The sequence below is a fragment of the Chroicocephalus ridibundus genome, chromosome 1 (assembly GCF_963924245.1).
Source record: "Chroicocephalus ridibundus chromosome 1, bChrRid1.1, whole genome shotgun sequence".
In the NCBI taxonomy this organism is placed as follows: domain Eukaryota; kingdom Metazoa; phylum Chordata; class Aves; order Charadriiformes; family Laridae; genus Chroicocephalus; species Chroicocephalus ridibundus.
In genome coordinates this window covers 133,291,180-133,305,884 of record NC_086284.1, presented here as the reverse complement: position 1 = coordinate 133,305,884, position 14,705 = coordinate 133,291,180, and the positions used below count along the sequence as shown (strand labels likewise).

The window sequence follows — 14,705 nt, the reverse complement described above, 5'->3', positions numbered from 1 at the left end:
CGGGCGGGCGAGGCGGGACGTGCCAGGCGGGGGCTGCGCATCCCCGCCGTAGACCGGGGGGGCGGGGCGAGGGGGGCTGGCCCCGCCTCCGCGCGGGGGCCAATGGGGCGGTGTCGCCCGTTGCGCGGGAGATTTGAATCGCGGTCGGCCGGTGGGGCGGGGCAAGTAGCGCGGCCGGGCGACCGCCGCCGCCATGGGGGTCTCCGGCAGCGCCCCGGCTACCCCCATCGCCCCCCGTGACAAGCACCTGGCGCACCTCCGCGACCCCCGCTCGCCCAGCGCCGGCATCCTGCGGACGCCCATCGAGGTAGGAGTCCTCCTTCTCCTCCTGCCGGCCGGTCTCGGCGGCCACGGTCCGCCGCCCCTACGCCTGCTCTCTCCCGCAGGTGGTGAGCTCCCCGGTGGGTAGCCCGCAGCCCGCCCCCGCTGAGCCGGCGGCGGGCACCAGCCAGGACCGGGACCCGCGCTCGCCCACGCCCGGTATCTCCCGCACGCCCATGAGAGCCGTCTCGAGTGGTGAGTGAGGCCGCGGGAGGGGCGGGCTGCCCGGCCTAGCCCGGCGGCTCACCCCGACCTCCATCCATCCCCGGCAGACAGCGTGGACCACCTGGTGAAGCAGCTCAGCGAAGCCTTTGGGGCTGAGGCCGCTCCCGCCGAGCCGGCGGCAGTGGAGGAACCGGCCCGGCGGAGCCCCCCGCCTCCGGCCGCCGCCTCGGGGGAAGAAGCGGAGAGGCCACCTTCACCCTCTCCCAGCGCGGCCCCGGCTCGGCCAGCCCGCGTTGCTGGGCCTGGCTTCTCCTCGGGTAAGTGGTTGGTATGGGGGGTAACGTACCCGCAGCCCCCCGGGCCTGGTAGCAACACCCTGTGGTGCCTCTGCCTTCTCCAGCCTTGCTTCCTTACGGACACTTTGTCCGTTCCCTGCTCCGGTCAGCTGCCTCCCACAGCCTCGGGTAGCCCGGCCTTGGGGCTCTGCAGCTGGCAGATGGGAGGCTCCTTTGGGAACTGTCCTTCTATCTAAGGTATAAGGTCTCTGGAAAACCTTATAGCAGCCTTCCGGTACCTGAAGGAGGCCTACAAGACAGCTGGGGAGGGACTTTTTACAAAGGCATGTAGTGATAGGATGAGGGGTAGTGGCTTCAAACTGGAAGAGGGTAGATTTAGGTTAGATATCAGGAAGAAATTCTTTACTGTGAGGGTGGTGAGACACTGGAACAGGTTGCCCAGGGAAGCTGTGGATGCCCCATCCCTGGAAGTGTCCAAGGCCAGGCTGGATGGGGCTTTGAGCAGCCTGGTCTAGTAGGAGGTGTCCCTGCCCATGGCAGGGGGGGTGGAACTAGATGAGTGTTAAGGTCTTTTCCAACCCAAACCATTCTAGGATTCAAACTGTTTTCTGTCTGGAGTTGAAAAATTACATTTTCAATCGGTAGTCAAAATCAAGAGGTAAACATACCTCTTGAAGAGGTAAATGTCAGCTCTTCCGCTCTCTGAGACAGGCGTGTAATTGAGGAGGCCTATTCAGTGGGGGCTTGGTGTTTCTCCTTGGGAAGAGCTGGGAAGCACTTGTAAGTGCTATGAGTGAGTGGTGCTGAGAGCCTTTAATATAGATCATGTTTCAGAAAACTCTGTGCTGAGCATCTCTCCTATGAGGAGAGGCTGAGAACTGGAACTGTTCAGCCTGGAGGAGAGAAGGCTCAGGGTCATCCTATTAGTATGTGTAAACACTGGAAGGGAGGGTGTAAGGAAGGGAGAGCCAGGGTCTTCTCAGCAGTGCCTAGTGAGAGACCAGAGGCAATGGGCACAAACTGGAACACGGGAGACTTCATCTTAACATCAGTAAACACTTTTTTTCACGTTGAGGATGACCAAGCACTGGAGCGGGTTGCCCAGAGACGTCACAGAGTCTCCATTCTTGGGGATATTCAAAAGCTATTTGGACATGGTCGTAGGCAACTGGTTCTAGGTGGCCCTGCTGGAGCAAGTCCTTCCAGAAGTCCCTTCCAACCTCAACCTTTCTGTGATCCCTTTACCTGGAAGTCCTTGGGTAACAATCTTTGCTGTGCAAGGCAAGCAAGCTAGATCATGAAGGCCAGGACGCATTTAAAATCCAGGACCCTGTACTCCTGTCATGACAAACTGACATGTTTCCTTCTGTCACTAGGGAGCAAGCCTGTAAGACGCAAGACCAACAACAAAATCATGGCAACATCTGGTGGAACTGGCCGCTCTCCCCTCAGCATCCTCCAAGATGATAATTCCCCCAGTGCTCCTGCACCTCGCCAGGTAAAGTTTATTGATTCATACTCTGGGAGGGAGAATGGGCTGAAAAAAACCCCCACAAATCCTTCAATGCTGTATTTTGTAGGGCCCCAGTTTGGAACTGTGGCCTCCTAGGCCTGTAGAGCCTAGTAACTTCAGAAGTATTTTTCTGTGGTTCAGTTCTGTCCCTGGATGCCTCCAAGTCTTGTTCAATGTCTGTATCTTTGGCCTTATGATGATATTGCCCATTTCAATGCATCCTTTCTCTTCAGGCCATAGAAAGAAGTCCATCGCTCTTAGATACTTTCATAAGAGAGCCAAAGACGAATGGCCTGAAAATGGGCTACATGTTCCACTGAGAACTAACTAACTAACCCTCAATTAGGTTGTGTTTTACACTGTATGTTTGGGGTTGTTTTTTTTTTTTTTAATTTCTCTAGGGTAAGAGGCATGTCTTGGGAGAGAACCTTGGGGAGAAGAAGGAAGTGACAGTGGATCTAAGCAGGAGTGTCAAATCTGGGAACTGTGCTTGGAGTAACTTGAACAAAGAGAACCAACAGTGTCCTTTTGTGGAGAACTAGATATTTGCTTTTTGAAGATCTTGCTGTAACTTACTTCTATGTTTTGAGAGTCTTCTAGGGGTGAGAAATCCTGCAACAGACTGAAACTCCAGACTTGTGGTCGCTCTTCTCGCCTATCCCTGTTGGGGAAAGAGCACACTATCTCTCTCTTTGTGTGTCTTATGTACAGTACAGACTTTGGCTCTTCTATTGTATATCAGCTCTATTGACTTACTGTAGAGTTTTTACCTGTAGCGAATAAATTTATATAAACATTAGCTGACTGTATCTGTGTCCTGATAGGACAGTAGGAGTCCCCTGCTTGCCCAGTGCAATGTTTTCTTTGGGGACAACGATTCAGGGACAAATAGTTCAACCTTCCATTAGCCCTAAGACTCTGATGTCCCCTGCCTGTAACGTGCCACCATAGACCTGTGCTGAGGAGGGTCTGACCCTGAACCCACGTACTACACAGTGGGCTGGGAAGCTGCAGCTCTGTGCAGGAGACTGATGTATCTATCTAGTGTCCCTTCTGGAGCTCTGCTGCATCTACGCTGCCCTGAAACTAATGTATACAAAGCTCTGCAGCCTATTGTAAGGGTCTGGCATGAGGGTGAGGTCCAAAATAGGTTGAGATAGTATGGTGTGTTAGTATCTTTACCTTCTGTTGATAAGTCACTACAACCTCTTCTCTTCTAAAACATACATGAGGAACACCCCACCCTGGGGCCTTTGAGGTAGAGCAAGGCCTGCAGATGAGATGTTCTCCGGATGGGGTCGGTAGGCAGTATTCACAGGAGGAGAGTTAGGTTTACAGTAGCTCATTGTGATGCTGGAAAGAACACAGCCTGCAGTGCTTGTGTGAAGCTTTCTTTATTTGCCTGGGCTATGAAGAACTAGAACAGACTTGAAAACAGGGGTTGATGGCTACTGGGTCAACAGGGTCACCACACAATGCAGGGGTGATGCGAAAAGAGAAGGAACAGCAAGAAGCAGACAATAAGGAAGAATAAATATAATATTCCCTGGTGTTCTGGCAGGGGCTGCCTTTCCCCCATTTATGCATAGATAAGACTTGAGCTAAGTCTTCCCCAGTGGAAAATGAGCCCAGTTTACATTAGCTTTTTGATTGAGGTTGCATGATAAGGAATCTCAAATTCAGTGCGTCTCTGAGGCTGTCTGCAGGGGTATAGGACAGCTGTGCAGAGAAGCTAGGTGGAGTTAAATCATGGGCAGAGCTTAGTCTGGGATAGAGGTGTTCGAGGAGGGGTCCTCTGAAGGATGGGTGTCAATGTGGGTGGAGGTGTTTGATGGGAGGTGTGGGGTGTCTGAACTGTGCTGTAAACTCCTGAGACATAACAATTAGTGCTTCGTAGGTCTTCAAGCCCGCTGGAAGCTGCTGGGCCTCTTTAGAGGTGGAGAGAAGGGCGAGTGTGTATGTGTGCTCCTGCTCCCCAGCTCCCCCTGCTCCCCCTCCCCAACCTTTCCTTTCTCTTTCACTCTAGGAGACCCCTACAAGTGACCTGTGTCTAGAGACAAGGGGGAGTGGTAGGTAGGCGTTTCTGTTGTGCTCAGCTGACGATGTTCTTTGCATGGGCTCGGGCTGTGGGCCTTGCTTCCGCTGCTCTTTCCCTCTCTGCTGCCATCCTCAGTTCCAAATCTTGAGGAAGCTGTCCCAGGAGCCGGTGGCAACGGCCATGCCGTCTGCCGTCACCCCCAGGCAGCTCACTCTGTTGTCATGGCCAGAAAGGATTCCTGTTGGGCGGGGGGGAAAGAAGAAAGGTCAGGAAAAAGAAGTGGGTCTTGGGAGAGACGAAGGGGTTGACCACACTGAGGACACGCATCGCAGGCTGCGTACCTACACCCCTGTGTATCGCGCTGTCTGCTCTTACACAATGTGTTACAATCAGGCTAATAAGAACAAACCTGTGGAAGAACATTTGTGCATGGCATACAACCACCACCCACGGGACTGGCCAAAGAACAATGTTCTTGGGAAGATCTGGCTAGTTGAATCCTCATACAACTGCTTTCACCCTGGAGCGATGGTGGGACTAAGGGTGGCGTCCTTGATAAGACTGAGAAATAGCATTGGTGGGTGTGTTATAAGTTTTCAGAGGCTAGAGGCCACATCTGAAAGAAAAATGGTATTCTGTATATGACTATGACAGAGTATCCAAAGGTGTTGGATGGAAGCCCAGGTCCATGCTCAGCTTGGTGCTTGGTGGCCAAGTGGCACTGTAAGTAGATGGAACTGGCAAAGGGCAGAGGCTAGGAGAATGCAGGAAATACTATTGGTGCTTGTGAGCAGTTTTAGCTAACAGGAACCTTAATCATCTTTTCCCCCTTGAAACAATGCTGTTTAAAGGCTTGACTTCCTTAACGTGAGAAACAATAGTTCTTCTACACCAAAGAGATTTGTACTAGTTATGTTGTGCTCCTTAAGTGCGAGGAAGCTTTGTTGGGTTTCAGTCAGTATATGATGTGTCCCGTTTAGAAAAAATAAAGGCCTTTTCCTTGCCTTGGTAGGGACAGAAGTCCTTGCAGGGAATGAAAGAGGGACCTCCAGGAGCCACTCACCCACACGCTCTGCTTTCAGGGAGTCCCAGATGTTGCAGTTGAAGTCATCGTATCCAGCAAGCAAGAGGCGCCCACTGCGAGAGAAGGCGACTGATGTAATTCCGCAGATAATGCTCTCGTGGGAGTACACTATGAGCTCCTGGTCTGCCCGGAGGTCAAAGAGACGGCAGGTGGCATCATCTGAGCCGGTGCAGATGGCTTCACCATTAGGGAAGAACTGAGGAGGGCACACACCAGATTTTAATCAGGCTTACAGATTTCTTCAACTCTTCACCTCTCTCCTAACCATCAGGAAGCCATGGAGGTAGGAAAACCCAGTGGGACAAGACACTGGATCATAAAAGTTGAAGGGGGAGATTGATGCTTCTCCTAAGACCTAATAAACCCCTTCCACCTTGAGAAAGCCAGTGACCTAGGGGCTAGAGCTATTGCAAGATGTCCCGGTGTTTGAGGAAGGATTATTGTCTCTTTAACTCCAATTGTTAGTTCGGGGCTTGACAAGATGGAGTCTGGCATGATACAGAGCTACGAGAGCCTTCCTCTGTCTGATCCTCATACCCCAACCTTCTCATACACACCCCTTTTCTGTGTCCCAGCTCTGAGGAGCAAAAAAGAACTCCTCAGGAGCAGGTATGGCAGAAAGCCATATGGCTGGCAAGGTAGCCATGGGACAGGTGAGAAAAGCTGTGCTAATTGAAGTCAGCGGAGGGTGGCTCAAGCAGCAGACATTGCGGGAAGCTGGCAGACTCATTTGGTTGGCCACATGGGATTAAACTGACATGTTTCTTGTCCTGCCACCTCTAGGGTTCTGGTTTGAATCCTTGTCGGTGAGGGGGATACTTGCCCCCAAATGTCTGTGCTGCCTCCTGTGAAGATTTCATCTCCAGAAGGTCTCCCTGTGATCCCAGGTTCCCACCTCTGCTGTCTGTAGCTGACCAAGACCCTCAGCTGAGTTAGGTGTTCCTGCTGCCTCACTTGTGTCTTGTGCCAGGGCTTCTGGAGCATGCCTGAGCCATGGTTCCCAGCAGCTGCTATGAGCAAAGCTGCACCAGCACCTGTGTTAGGGTGCTGAGCTCCAAATACCACTGCTGAGTCCAAGCAGTGCTTTGAGTTAGACCTAGAAGCTTTGGGGCCCCAGTTCCCAGGAAGAGCCAGCCTCCAAACTTCAGTGAACTCAGGCCCTTCCTCCTGCTTCAGGCTGGATCATGGGCCCAAGGTCTCTTGTGACCCTTGTTCCCCACATGACACTGACAGCTTCTTTCAACCTTGTCCCAAGACCCTGTTTCAGAGTTGGTCCACCCTCTGTTTTCCTTGCCTTCCCACCACCGTGCGGGCAGCATACATACGCAGATGGCGTTGATATCGGACTCGTGCCCTGAGAAGGTCTGACGGCAGGTGCCCTCCCGCACATCCCACAGTTTGGCAGTAGCGTCACAGGCCCCAGAGATGAAGAGTTTGAAGTCTGGGGAGACGGCCAAGCTCATACAGTCTCCGGTGTGACCCAGGAACACAGTCTTCTGCTGCCCTGTCTCAATGTCCCAGAGTGCGCTGTGGGAGAGGAGAGAAGTTCTCAGAGCCAACCCAGGCAGGACAGATCTACAGCTGGGTTGAAGAGATGTCCCACTCACAAACAAAAGGAGGGAAGTCATGGGCCTGGCCACAGCATGGGAAAACAGGCCAGAGCATGGCTGGAGCCAGCTGCATACAACAGGAGATATCTTCACAGCTGCTGCTGGTCATACCTTTTGCCAAAGCAGTGTTAGACTAAAGCTGGGGGTCTATGAGGTTTGGCCGTATTTCTATAACCATATTGAATGGAATACTGAGAGGAGGTAAGAGGGACCCACGGGCAAACAGCTGGAAAAGGTCTGCTGTATCCACGCTTGTAGCATGCACGGGACGTGTTCACCGGGATCCCACGTTACAGCCAAACAAGCCCCGTGTAACCTTGATCTCTGATGGAAATGCCACATCCTGACTCATCCTCAGTCAAGAGGTTCTTCCAAAGCAAGTGTTGGGATGGGATGGGGGTGAATAATGTCTTGGCGCTGCTCAAAGTCACAGCACAGCAAGACCTGAGAGCCAGGAACCAAAGGATCCAGGCACTGGCTTTGCAGGTGTCTCTTGCACAGCAGGCAAGACTAGAGAAGTGGAGCACGTATGTGAGCTCCACATAAATTCACAATGTTTTCTGTTCTGGGATGAATAACACTGTGCTTTGTGAGAGCTGACGACACGGTCCGTACTGCTTCACTGATAGACCTGCATCTTGACCTGACCTCCACTGGGAAAAGAAGCACCTGTTCTGCCAAGGGAAGGGAGAACGAGTCTGGCTTCCTAAGGTGCTTTCTGTGGCCTCCCCGTGTAGAAGCAGTTTGTCCTTAGGTAGTGGATTGCTGCAGAGCAAAAGGACTGCCCTTGCTGATGTGTGATGTGCCTCTAAGAGCCAGAGGTGCATCGTGTCACTAGGATGCAGAAGATAACACTCACCATGTGGTATCTCCAGAGCTAGTCACAATATTGTTGTCATCAAGAAATCGGCAGCAGGAGAGGTAACCTGGGAAGTGGGAACAAGCAAACGTGAGAAGCAGGGCAGGGCTAGAAGGATGAGATTTGGAAGCAGAGGGCACCCAGGGTGCAGGCAAGCAGGCAGCACACACACCTGTATGGGCTGAGAGCTCCCGGCTCACTTTGACGTTGCCTTCACGAGTCTTGAGGTTGTAGATGGAGCACATGTTGTCAAGGCCCCCACAGGCCACAAAATTGCCTGAGGGGGCATAGGCACAGGTCATGACCCAGGAAGAACGCAAAGGGATGGCATGAACCTGGGAGGAGAAGAAACCACGTTGGGGCTCTGGCAGCAGAGAGAGCAGGGCAAGGACAGTAGCTCTGAGGGGACCTACTCCAGCATCCCGGTTTGCTGCAGCCATCTGACTCCTACCTTGTTGGTTGTGTATGTGTCCCACACAATCAGTTTCCCATCTTGTGAGGCACTGACCAGAAGTCTGTGAGAGAGGAACAAGACCATGTTAGTAGCTCTCTTCCCATCAGAGCCTTCTTGCCCTTCACGCCCACGTGCTGCCCTGCACCCAGCAGGCCAGCTGCATCCCTCTCACTTGGAGTCCGTGGACCAGTGCATGGCGTAGATCTTGGCCAGGTGCCCACGCAGGGTCCTTCGGGTCCGCATCTGGATGCGGCCAACAACCTCCACTCCAGACACAATCTGAGGAAAGAGTGGGGAGGGGGACAAAGAATTAATCTTGGATTGGCAGGAGCTTTACGGTTCCCCACATCTCTGCCCTCCTAACTCTGATTCCCAACTGGAGAGAGTCCCCCTTGGAGTGGTGCTCACTGACCCCACACACACAGTCACCCTCCCAGCCTGTCCTGTCCCTTACCTGAGCAAGTGTTGTGTCTGCGCAGGCTTTCCGGGCATCCTGGAGAAGAGACGGAGCAGATGAGACAGAAAAGAAGCCACATGATGAAGGCAATGGCAAGTGAAATTCAGGGGCATGGCCTGGGGGCTTCTAGAAGCAGGAACTGTGGCTTTGCTGGGTTTGGATTGTGGCCAGCACAGGGGGATCCTGGTCTGTAACTAGGGCATCTCGTCACCAGTCAGACATCAGGAAGGTGAGACAAAAGCTGCTCAGCACCCAGTTCCCCATGCAACACCCTTTCCATGGATCCTCCCGCCTGGCAGAACACCAGCTGCCTCCCAGGCAGAGAAGCTCCTGGGGACATAGTACACTTTTTGGCCCCCTGCAGACACAATGCCGGTGGCCACTTCCTTCTCACTATTGTAGTGTCCCCTCTTCTCTCCCTTCCCACCCCGCTCTTCCCCCCACCATGCTATGAAGATCTCCATTAGCACTTAAAGGGCTGTGCGGAACTGCAGGGGGCTCCAAGGATCTAGATGGAGAAAGTTCAACTCCAAGCTGTGACTGAGGAAAAGAACTTAGACATGGGGGGGTAGACATCTCTCAGCAGTTTCATGACTGTTGCCAGCATTACCGCAATCTGCTTCTTCAGCTGCTCAGCCTCCTGCTTCATCTGCTCCATTTCCCCCATCTTTCTGACCTAGGCGTGGCTCCTCCACGTGGGGCAGCCTTGATTCTGGGGAAACAAATCAAAGGAAAAAGGTGTGAGGTAGAAAGGCAGAATATGACTGCTCGGTTATGCAAATGTAGGCATCTCTGATAAAGGCTTAGCTACGATTTCTTGGCTGAATACTTGGTAATGCTGTGCTGTATCTGGTCAAAGCCCCCCTTAGGATTTGGGAAGATTGTCCTGGGGCCCGATCAAAGGTCCATTTGGTCTTGTATCCTCCTTACATGTACACTGGGAACCTGAAGACCTCCAGAGCCTCTTGCTGAGGTTCTGGACACGCTTGTCCCCTCACCTCTTTATTTTTCATCTCTTCATTCCAAGCACTACCATGCCCTGGGTCCTCTTCATCAGGTTCTCCCTCTCCATGGCCAAGCTGTCCATCTCAGCTCCAGGAGGAGGAAACTTTATGGGGGGAGCCCAGTGGCTATTTCCCATCGTTTATCCTAGGCAAAGCATCACCAGGCAGTGCCCACCAACTCTTTGACCATCAAGGAAATCTGGGGGCTGTCAAGGGGCTCTGTCAGGGTTCCCTCCTAATTTCCCATTTGAAAAAAAAAAAAAAGAAAAAAGAAAAAAAAAAAAAAAAAGGAGGGGAAGGGGGAATGCCTAGGGAAGGATCTAAGAACAACATAAGCAAATAGTGGTATTTCTCCTACTTTCCTAGCCCCAGGTTTTCACTGACATCCAAAGCTAGAAGCAGCATTACTGTACGCAAGTCCTTGATTGACTTCTCTTCTATGCATTTGTTCACACAATTTTTCTGCCCATGTCAAAGTTTGACATCCTCAGTACCCCATGGTGACGACTTCCACAGCTTAGTGGCAGGCTCTGCAAAGAAATCCCTGGTTCTGTTACTCCTCAATGGCACTAGTTCCACTTGGTGGTCCTAGCTTTTGAGTTGGAAGAATCAGTGAATAACTATTTTCTATTCACCTCAGCATCACTCACTATTTTATAGATCTTTGTCATATCCGTCTTCATCCATCTCTTTTCCGGACTGCAGAGCACACTTAGTCATTCCTCCCATGTAAGCTGTTACATCCTGTTACCTCTGTTGTTCTCCAAGACCTTTTCAGTTGTTTACAGAGTATAGATGATATGTTTTTGCAGAGAGAGCAGTGAACCAGAACTGTAATCCATATTCAAGATGCAGGTACACCATACGATTATACAGCATCTCTGTTTGGTTCTCTCTTTCTTGTTACGTGCGCTTAAAACTTCACCAGCGATTCTAGTATCTCCCACTCTTGTAGGCAAACCTGGTCTTTAATTGCTTTAATCTTTCTCCTGGGTAGGTGTCCAGATGTGCTCCAGGTGTTGTTCATCATTAGAACCAGCGCTTTGCCCCAAGGCCAAGAAATACTACAGCAGCACCTGCAGAATTTCTCCTAGTCCCTGTGGGTCACGTCACCTCCATCCCCTTCTGGCCTGTTGCCTGAAGGCCTCATTTTTTCCAGCCAACACGGCTTTGGGTTCTTCCATGCTAGGTTTCTCTCTTGCTGTGGGCAACCACACGCAGATGGCTCCCAAGTCCCACCTTTGCGTGCTGCTTCATAGAGCTCTTTGGGTTTCCTTCCAGGATCCCTTCCCCTGAATGTCTCTGTGGCTTTCCTGGTTGAAGGACGGGGACAGACCAGCACCTGAGCTCAGCCCTATCCATAGTTTATTTTTCCTCTTGTTTGAACAGAACAATGATGAGGGTGTTCCTCCCAGCAAGGATGCATAGTTGCACCTGGTTGAGTGATGCTGGCCATGGAGGCCCACCTGCATGCACTTCTCCTCCTTTGGGAAGGGGCTAGGCACCCCAGGCCATCTCTCAGCTAACTGACAGAATGGGAAGATGGTGGGGAAGGCCTTGCAGCTTTCAGCAGGAGGCTGCACATCCTCCTTACCTTGGGGTATTTCACCCTCAGCTTCAGTGTACACTCAAGCTGTGGACACCGTGGCCAGCTCTGGTTGTTGCCTACTAGCACACCAAGTGGCAAACCTGAACTTCCAGACACCCTGTGGAGACCAGCCCTACAAGTGTGGTCCCCATCTTCCCCTTTCTCTGTTCTCCCTAGGACTGATCCTACCTTCCCTCCATCAACCCTAAGTGTTGGATTGTCTTTCCCTGCTGGGCCACCTCTTCACTCTGACTCTCTCCTTCCAGTCTCTTCTGCTTGGTCCCCAAGCTCTGCAGGCTGTTATTTCACATGCCTTTGGCCATCTGAGATCATTGTCCATCCACCTGCCTTAATCTGTCATTGTGGACTTCTGGTTTTGCCCACTCAGAACCTGCATGGAGATGGAAGCCTTGTTCTCTTTTCCTTCCAATTTCTGCCCCAGGTGAAGCTGGCTGGACATGTCCTCCTCACTGCCCATTGGAGCCCCAGTCTTCCTTGCACCTCTCCTGCTTTTTTTACCATTCTCTTCCCTTCCCTGGGTGTTTCTTTCTCAAGCCTGGCACCATCACGGGAGCGCCAGTTCACAGGCGCCTGCTCTGTGAAGTTGCACAAGCAGACGAGGGGCTTTCAGAGCCAGTAGGCAGATCAAAGGGCAGGGGCACGACGTTGAGGACGGATAAAAAGGGCTAAATATAGAGAAGGTGCAGCTCAGGTTCAGGACTCTGTCCGAACCTTTAAATCCCTTTGAGGGAACACTCTAAATGAAGTTGGGAATTGTTCTCAGCCTCAGAAGGACAAGGAGCCACAGATGAGCGATAATAATAGCTCCAGCTTCTCCTGTCGCCTCCACCCATCACGTCCCGATGCAATTTGTGGAGAGTGAGTTACCCAGTCTCCAGCGGAGTGCAGGTGCCTCCCGGGAGGACCACGGCAGGTGTGCAAAAGAGCAGCTTGTCATGGTCATGTAAATTTAGGACAGGAAACGGGGGAAACAAATGGGGGAAGAACAGAGGAAAGGGGAATGGAGTTGGGAGTCTGGCCAAGGCACGTTCCTACCACGACCAGCGGGACCTTAGGGATGCACATTCTTGTGGATTCACGGATCAGCTCACAGTTGCTCGTGGTAGCTGCCCAGCCTGGTTTTAATGGGAAAGGCTTCTAAATGGTGTGCACTCAGTGCTTTCTGGACGTAAGGGCTCTTTCAGGTGGACACTAAGCAGTGGAGGAAACCAAGTCCTTTGGTAACTTTGAAAAAGCACTTCACCACCACGACTCCAGCATTGCAAAGAGCTACTGCCAGGAGGACCTTGGCACCAGCACTGGTCCAGAGTTGTGCCTCCTACAAGCATCACTGGGGAGCACAGCCCGGGCAAACAGAACTTGGGCTTCATCGGTTCATGCCAGCCCTCTTCTCAGCTCTGCCTTGGCTGCGCTCACCCAATTCACAGTTCTTGGCTTTTGGAATCACGTTCCGTTTCTTCTGCTCTCCAACATGACAGTTTTTTCCCCTCCTGCCTTTTCTGACAAACTTGCTGGAGGCACCTCCCGTAGCCCTCCTGTCCATGGGCAACCGGACACCCCCCTCAGCCCTTGGGCGTCCACTCGTAGCAGACCAAATGCCTCAACTGTGGTGCGAGGCTGAGGAGGGTCTGGAATTATCCTCCTCCTGCCTTTTTGCTGTCACGCCACGACTTTTCAGGGCAGCGACTACGTCTCCTGCACCTCGCCTGTGGTGGGGGCCCAGCCTGCACCCCAGAGGTGCAGGGTCATACCCACCATCACTCCCTCGTGGGGATCGGGGCGCAAGTGATGGGTGGGAAGAAAGGGGAGGTGAACCCCCTCGTTTCCTATCCTCCGGGTAGCTTCCCCCACACTGGGGAGGGAATGGTCCCTCTGGGAGATCCTGGCAGAGGGCTGTAAATAGAAAAGGGAAAGGTGCAGGAGGGAGGACTGAGTATTAATAGGCAGCATCCCTGGGTCTCTGAGTAATCCCTGGCTGGCCTTGCATGCTCGCCCTGGTGACCCTGGGCTCCTTGCAGAGCCGGATACGGAGATGATCCTCCTCTCCTGCGATGGAGATCAAAGGCCAGGGTAAAATTACCCTGCTCTGCTCCTTGCTCTCTGAGGGGTCCTTCTCCGTCCAGAAAAGCAGCCAGCTGCCAAGAGGTGTGCACAGGGGCGCACCGGGAGCACAGGGCTGTGTACTGGTAGCGAGTGCGAGATTCCTCAGGGGAGGTGTTACCTTCCTGTTCCAGTATGGAAACTGGTGAGATTTACCTGCCAAGGGGAGAAGCAGCAACTCCATCCCGTGCAAAGCCCCTCATCATCGTAAAGACATCTCAGCAGTAACCGCAACTCCTTCCCCACCGCGATCTTTCCCCCTCCCACGTCCTCAGATGGGATCAGCCCACGTACAAAAACTCCCCGCAGCGTCACACCAAGAAACCCAGTGTCCCAAGTGCCGGGCTCACCAAGGTGACCTCAGGCATCACAACAAGGCAGCATCCTTACCGGGATCTGTAGAGCGAGGTGGGTTGCAGTCCCCCCTGGATGGCACCCTGATGGCCTGCCTCCTCTGCTGAGAATGGCTCCCCGCCGGCCAGAAACCCCTCGTCTCTCTGCCGTCTCCAGTCAGTCCTGCCCGTCCACCCAGCGAGTCCCTTGCTCCCTCTCTGCTCCTCAGCCTCTCCCAGGACTGATCTCCCCATGGGGAGCTGGAAGGCTGTGGACGGGAGGGGTTGGGGGAGGGCTGATTCCAGGAGCAGCGTCAGGCAAATTAAATCAGACACCAGAGACTTGGGGAAATCGGATTGGGACGTAATGCAAAGCAGGTGGATGGGGAGGGGTGAAAAGAGAGAGTAGCACGCTGCTCCTGAAGGGAAAGAAACCATCACAGGCAGATTTGACTCCCTCTGTTTAAATCAGCAACAAACTAATAAAGTGAAGATTAGCCAGAACAGGCTAGGATTATCAGTCACTGGGGCAGGGCTTGCTGCACCTCACCATCCACAGGAATTCCCATTTTCCCGGGGACAGCATGCCACTTGTGTCCTGGGCAGGGCGGGAAGAGGGATGCTGCCACCCACGGTGGCCCTGGCAAGGGAAAACCCCACGGCAGGGCTGGGGTCACACCACCTCTGGGCAGCAAACTGGGCTCTGCATGCGGAAAACAGAACTGGGCACAGGGGCCAGGGGTGGCAAAAGATTTGGTGGCGTGCCTTTTGGCAGCCACTTTAGTGGGATGCTGCGAGGGGATTATCTTGGCCTCAATCTCTTTTAATCTCTCCCGCGGCTTTGGCCCAAGCCCGAGATAAAT

At 52.9% G+C, this 14,705-nt stretch overlaps 2 protein-coding genes across 2 annotated transcripts; one reads left to right on the top strand and one right to left on the bottom strand.

The window, feature by feature from the left end:
* Positions 1–9: 9 nt before the first annotated feature.
* Positions 10–3,070, top strand: CDCA3 (cell division cycle associated 3). Its single transcript, XM_063353878.1, has 5 exons — positions 10–307; positions 387–516; positions 594–803; positions 2,159–2,280; positions 2,697–3,070. Exons 1-5 carry the CDS (start codon positions 194–196, stop codon positions 2,835–2,837), a joined length of 717 nt encoding a protein of 238 aa, XP_063209948.1. The 5' UTR covers positions 10–193; the 3' UTR covers positions 2,838–3,070.
* A 1,371-nt stretch (positions 3,071–4,441) lies between these two features.
* On the bottom strand, positions 4,442–9,464 carry GNB3 (G protein subunit beta 3). The gene is made up of 9 exons (XM_063353851.1): positions 9,408–9,464; positions 8,795–8,833; positions 8,513–8,619; positions 8,338–8,401; positions 8,059–8,221; positions 7,887–7,953; positions 6,743–6,944; positions 5,397–5,613; positions 4,442–4,571 (listed from the first exon to the last, which is right to left on the bottom strand). Exons 1-9 carry the CDS (start codon positions 9,462–9,464, stop codon positions 4,465–4,467), a joined length of 1,023 nt encoding a protein of 340 aa, XP_063209921.1. The 3' UTR covers positions 4,442–4,464.
* Between the last annotated feature and the right edge of the window lie 5,241 nt (positions 9,465–14,705).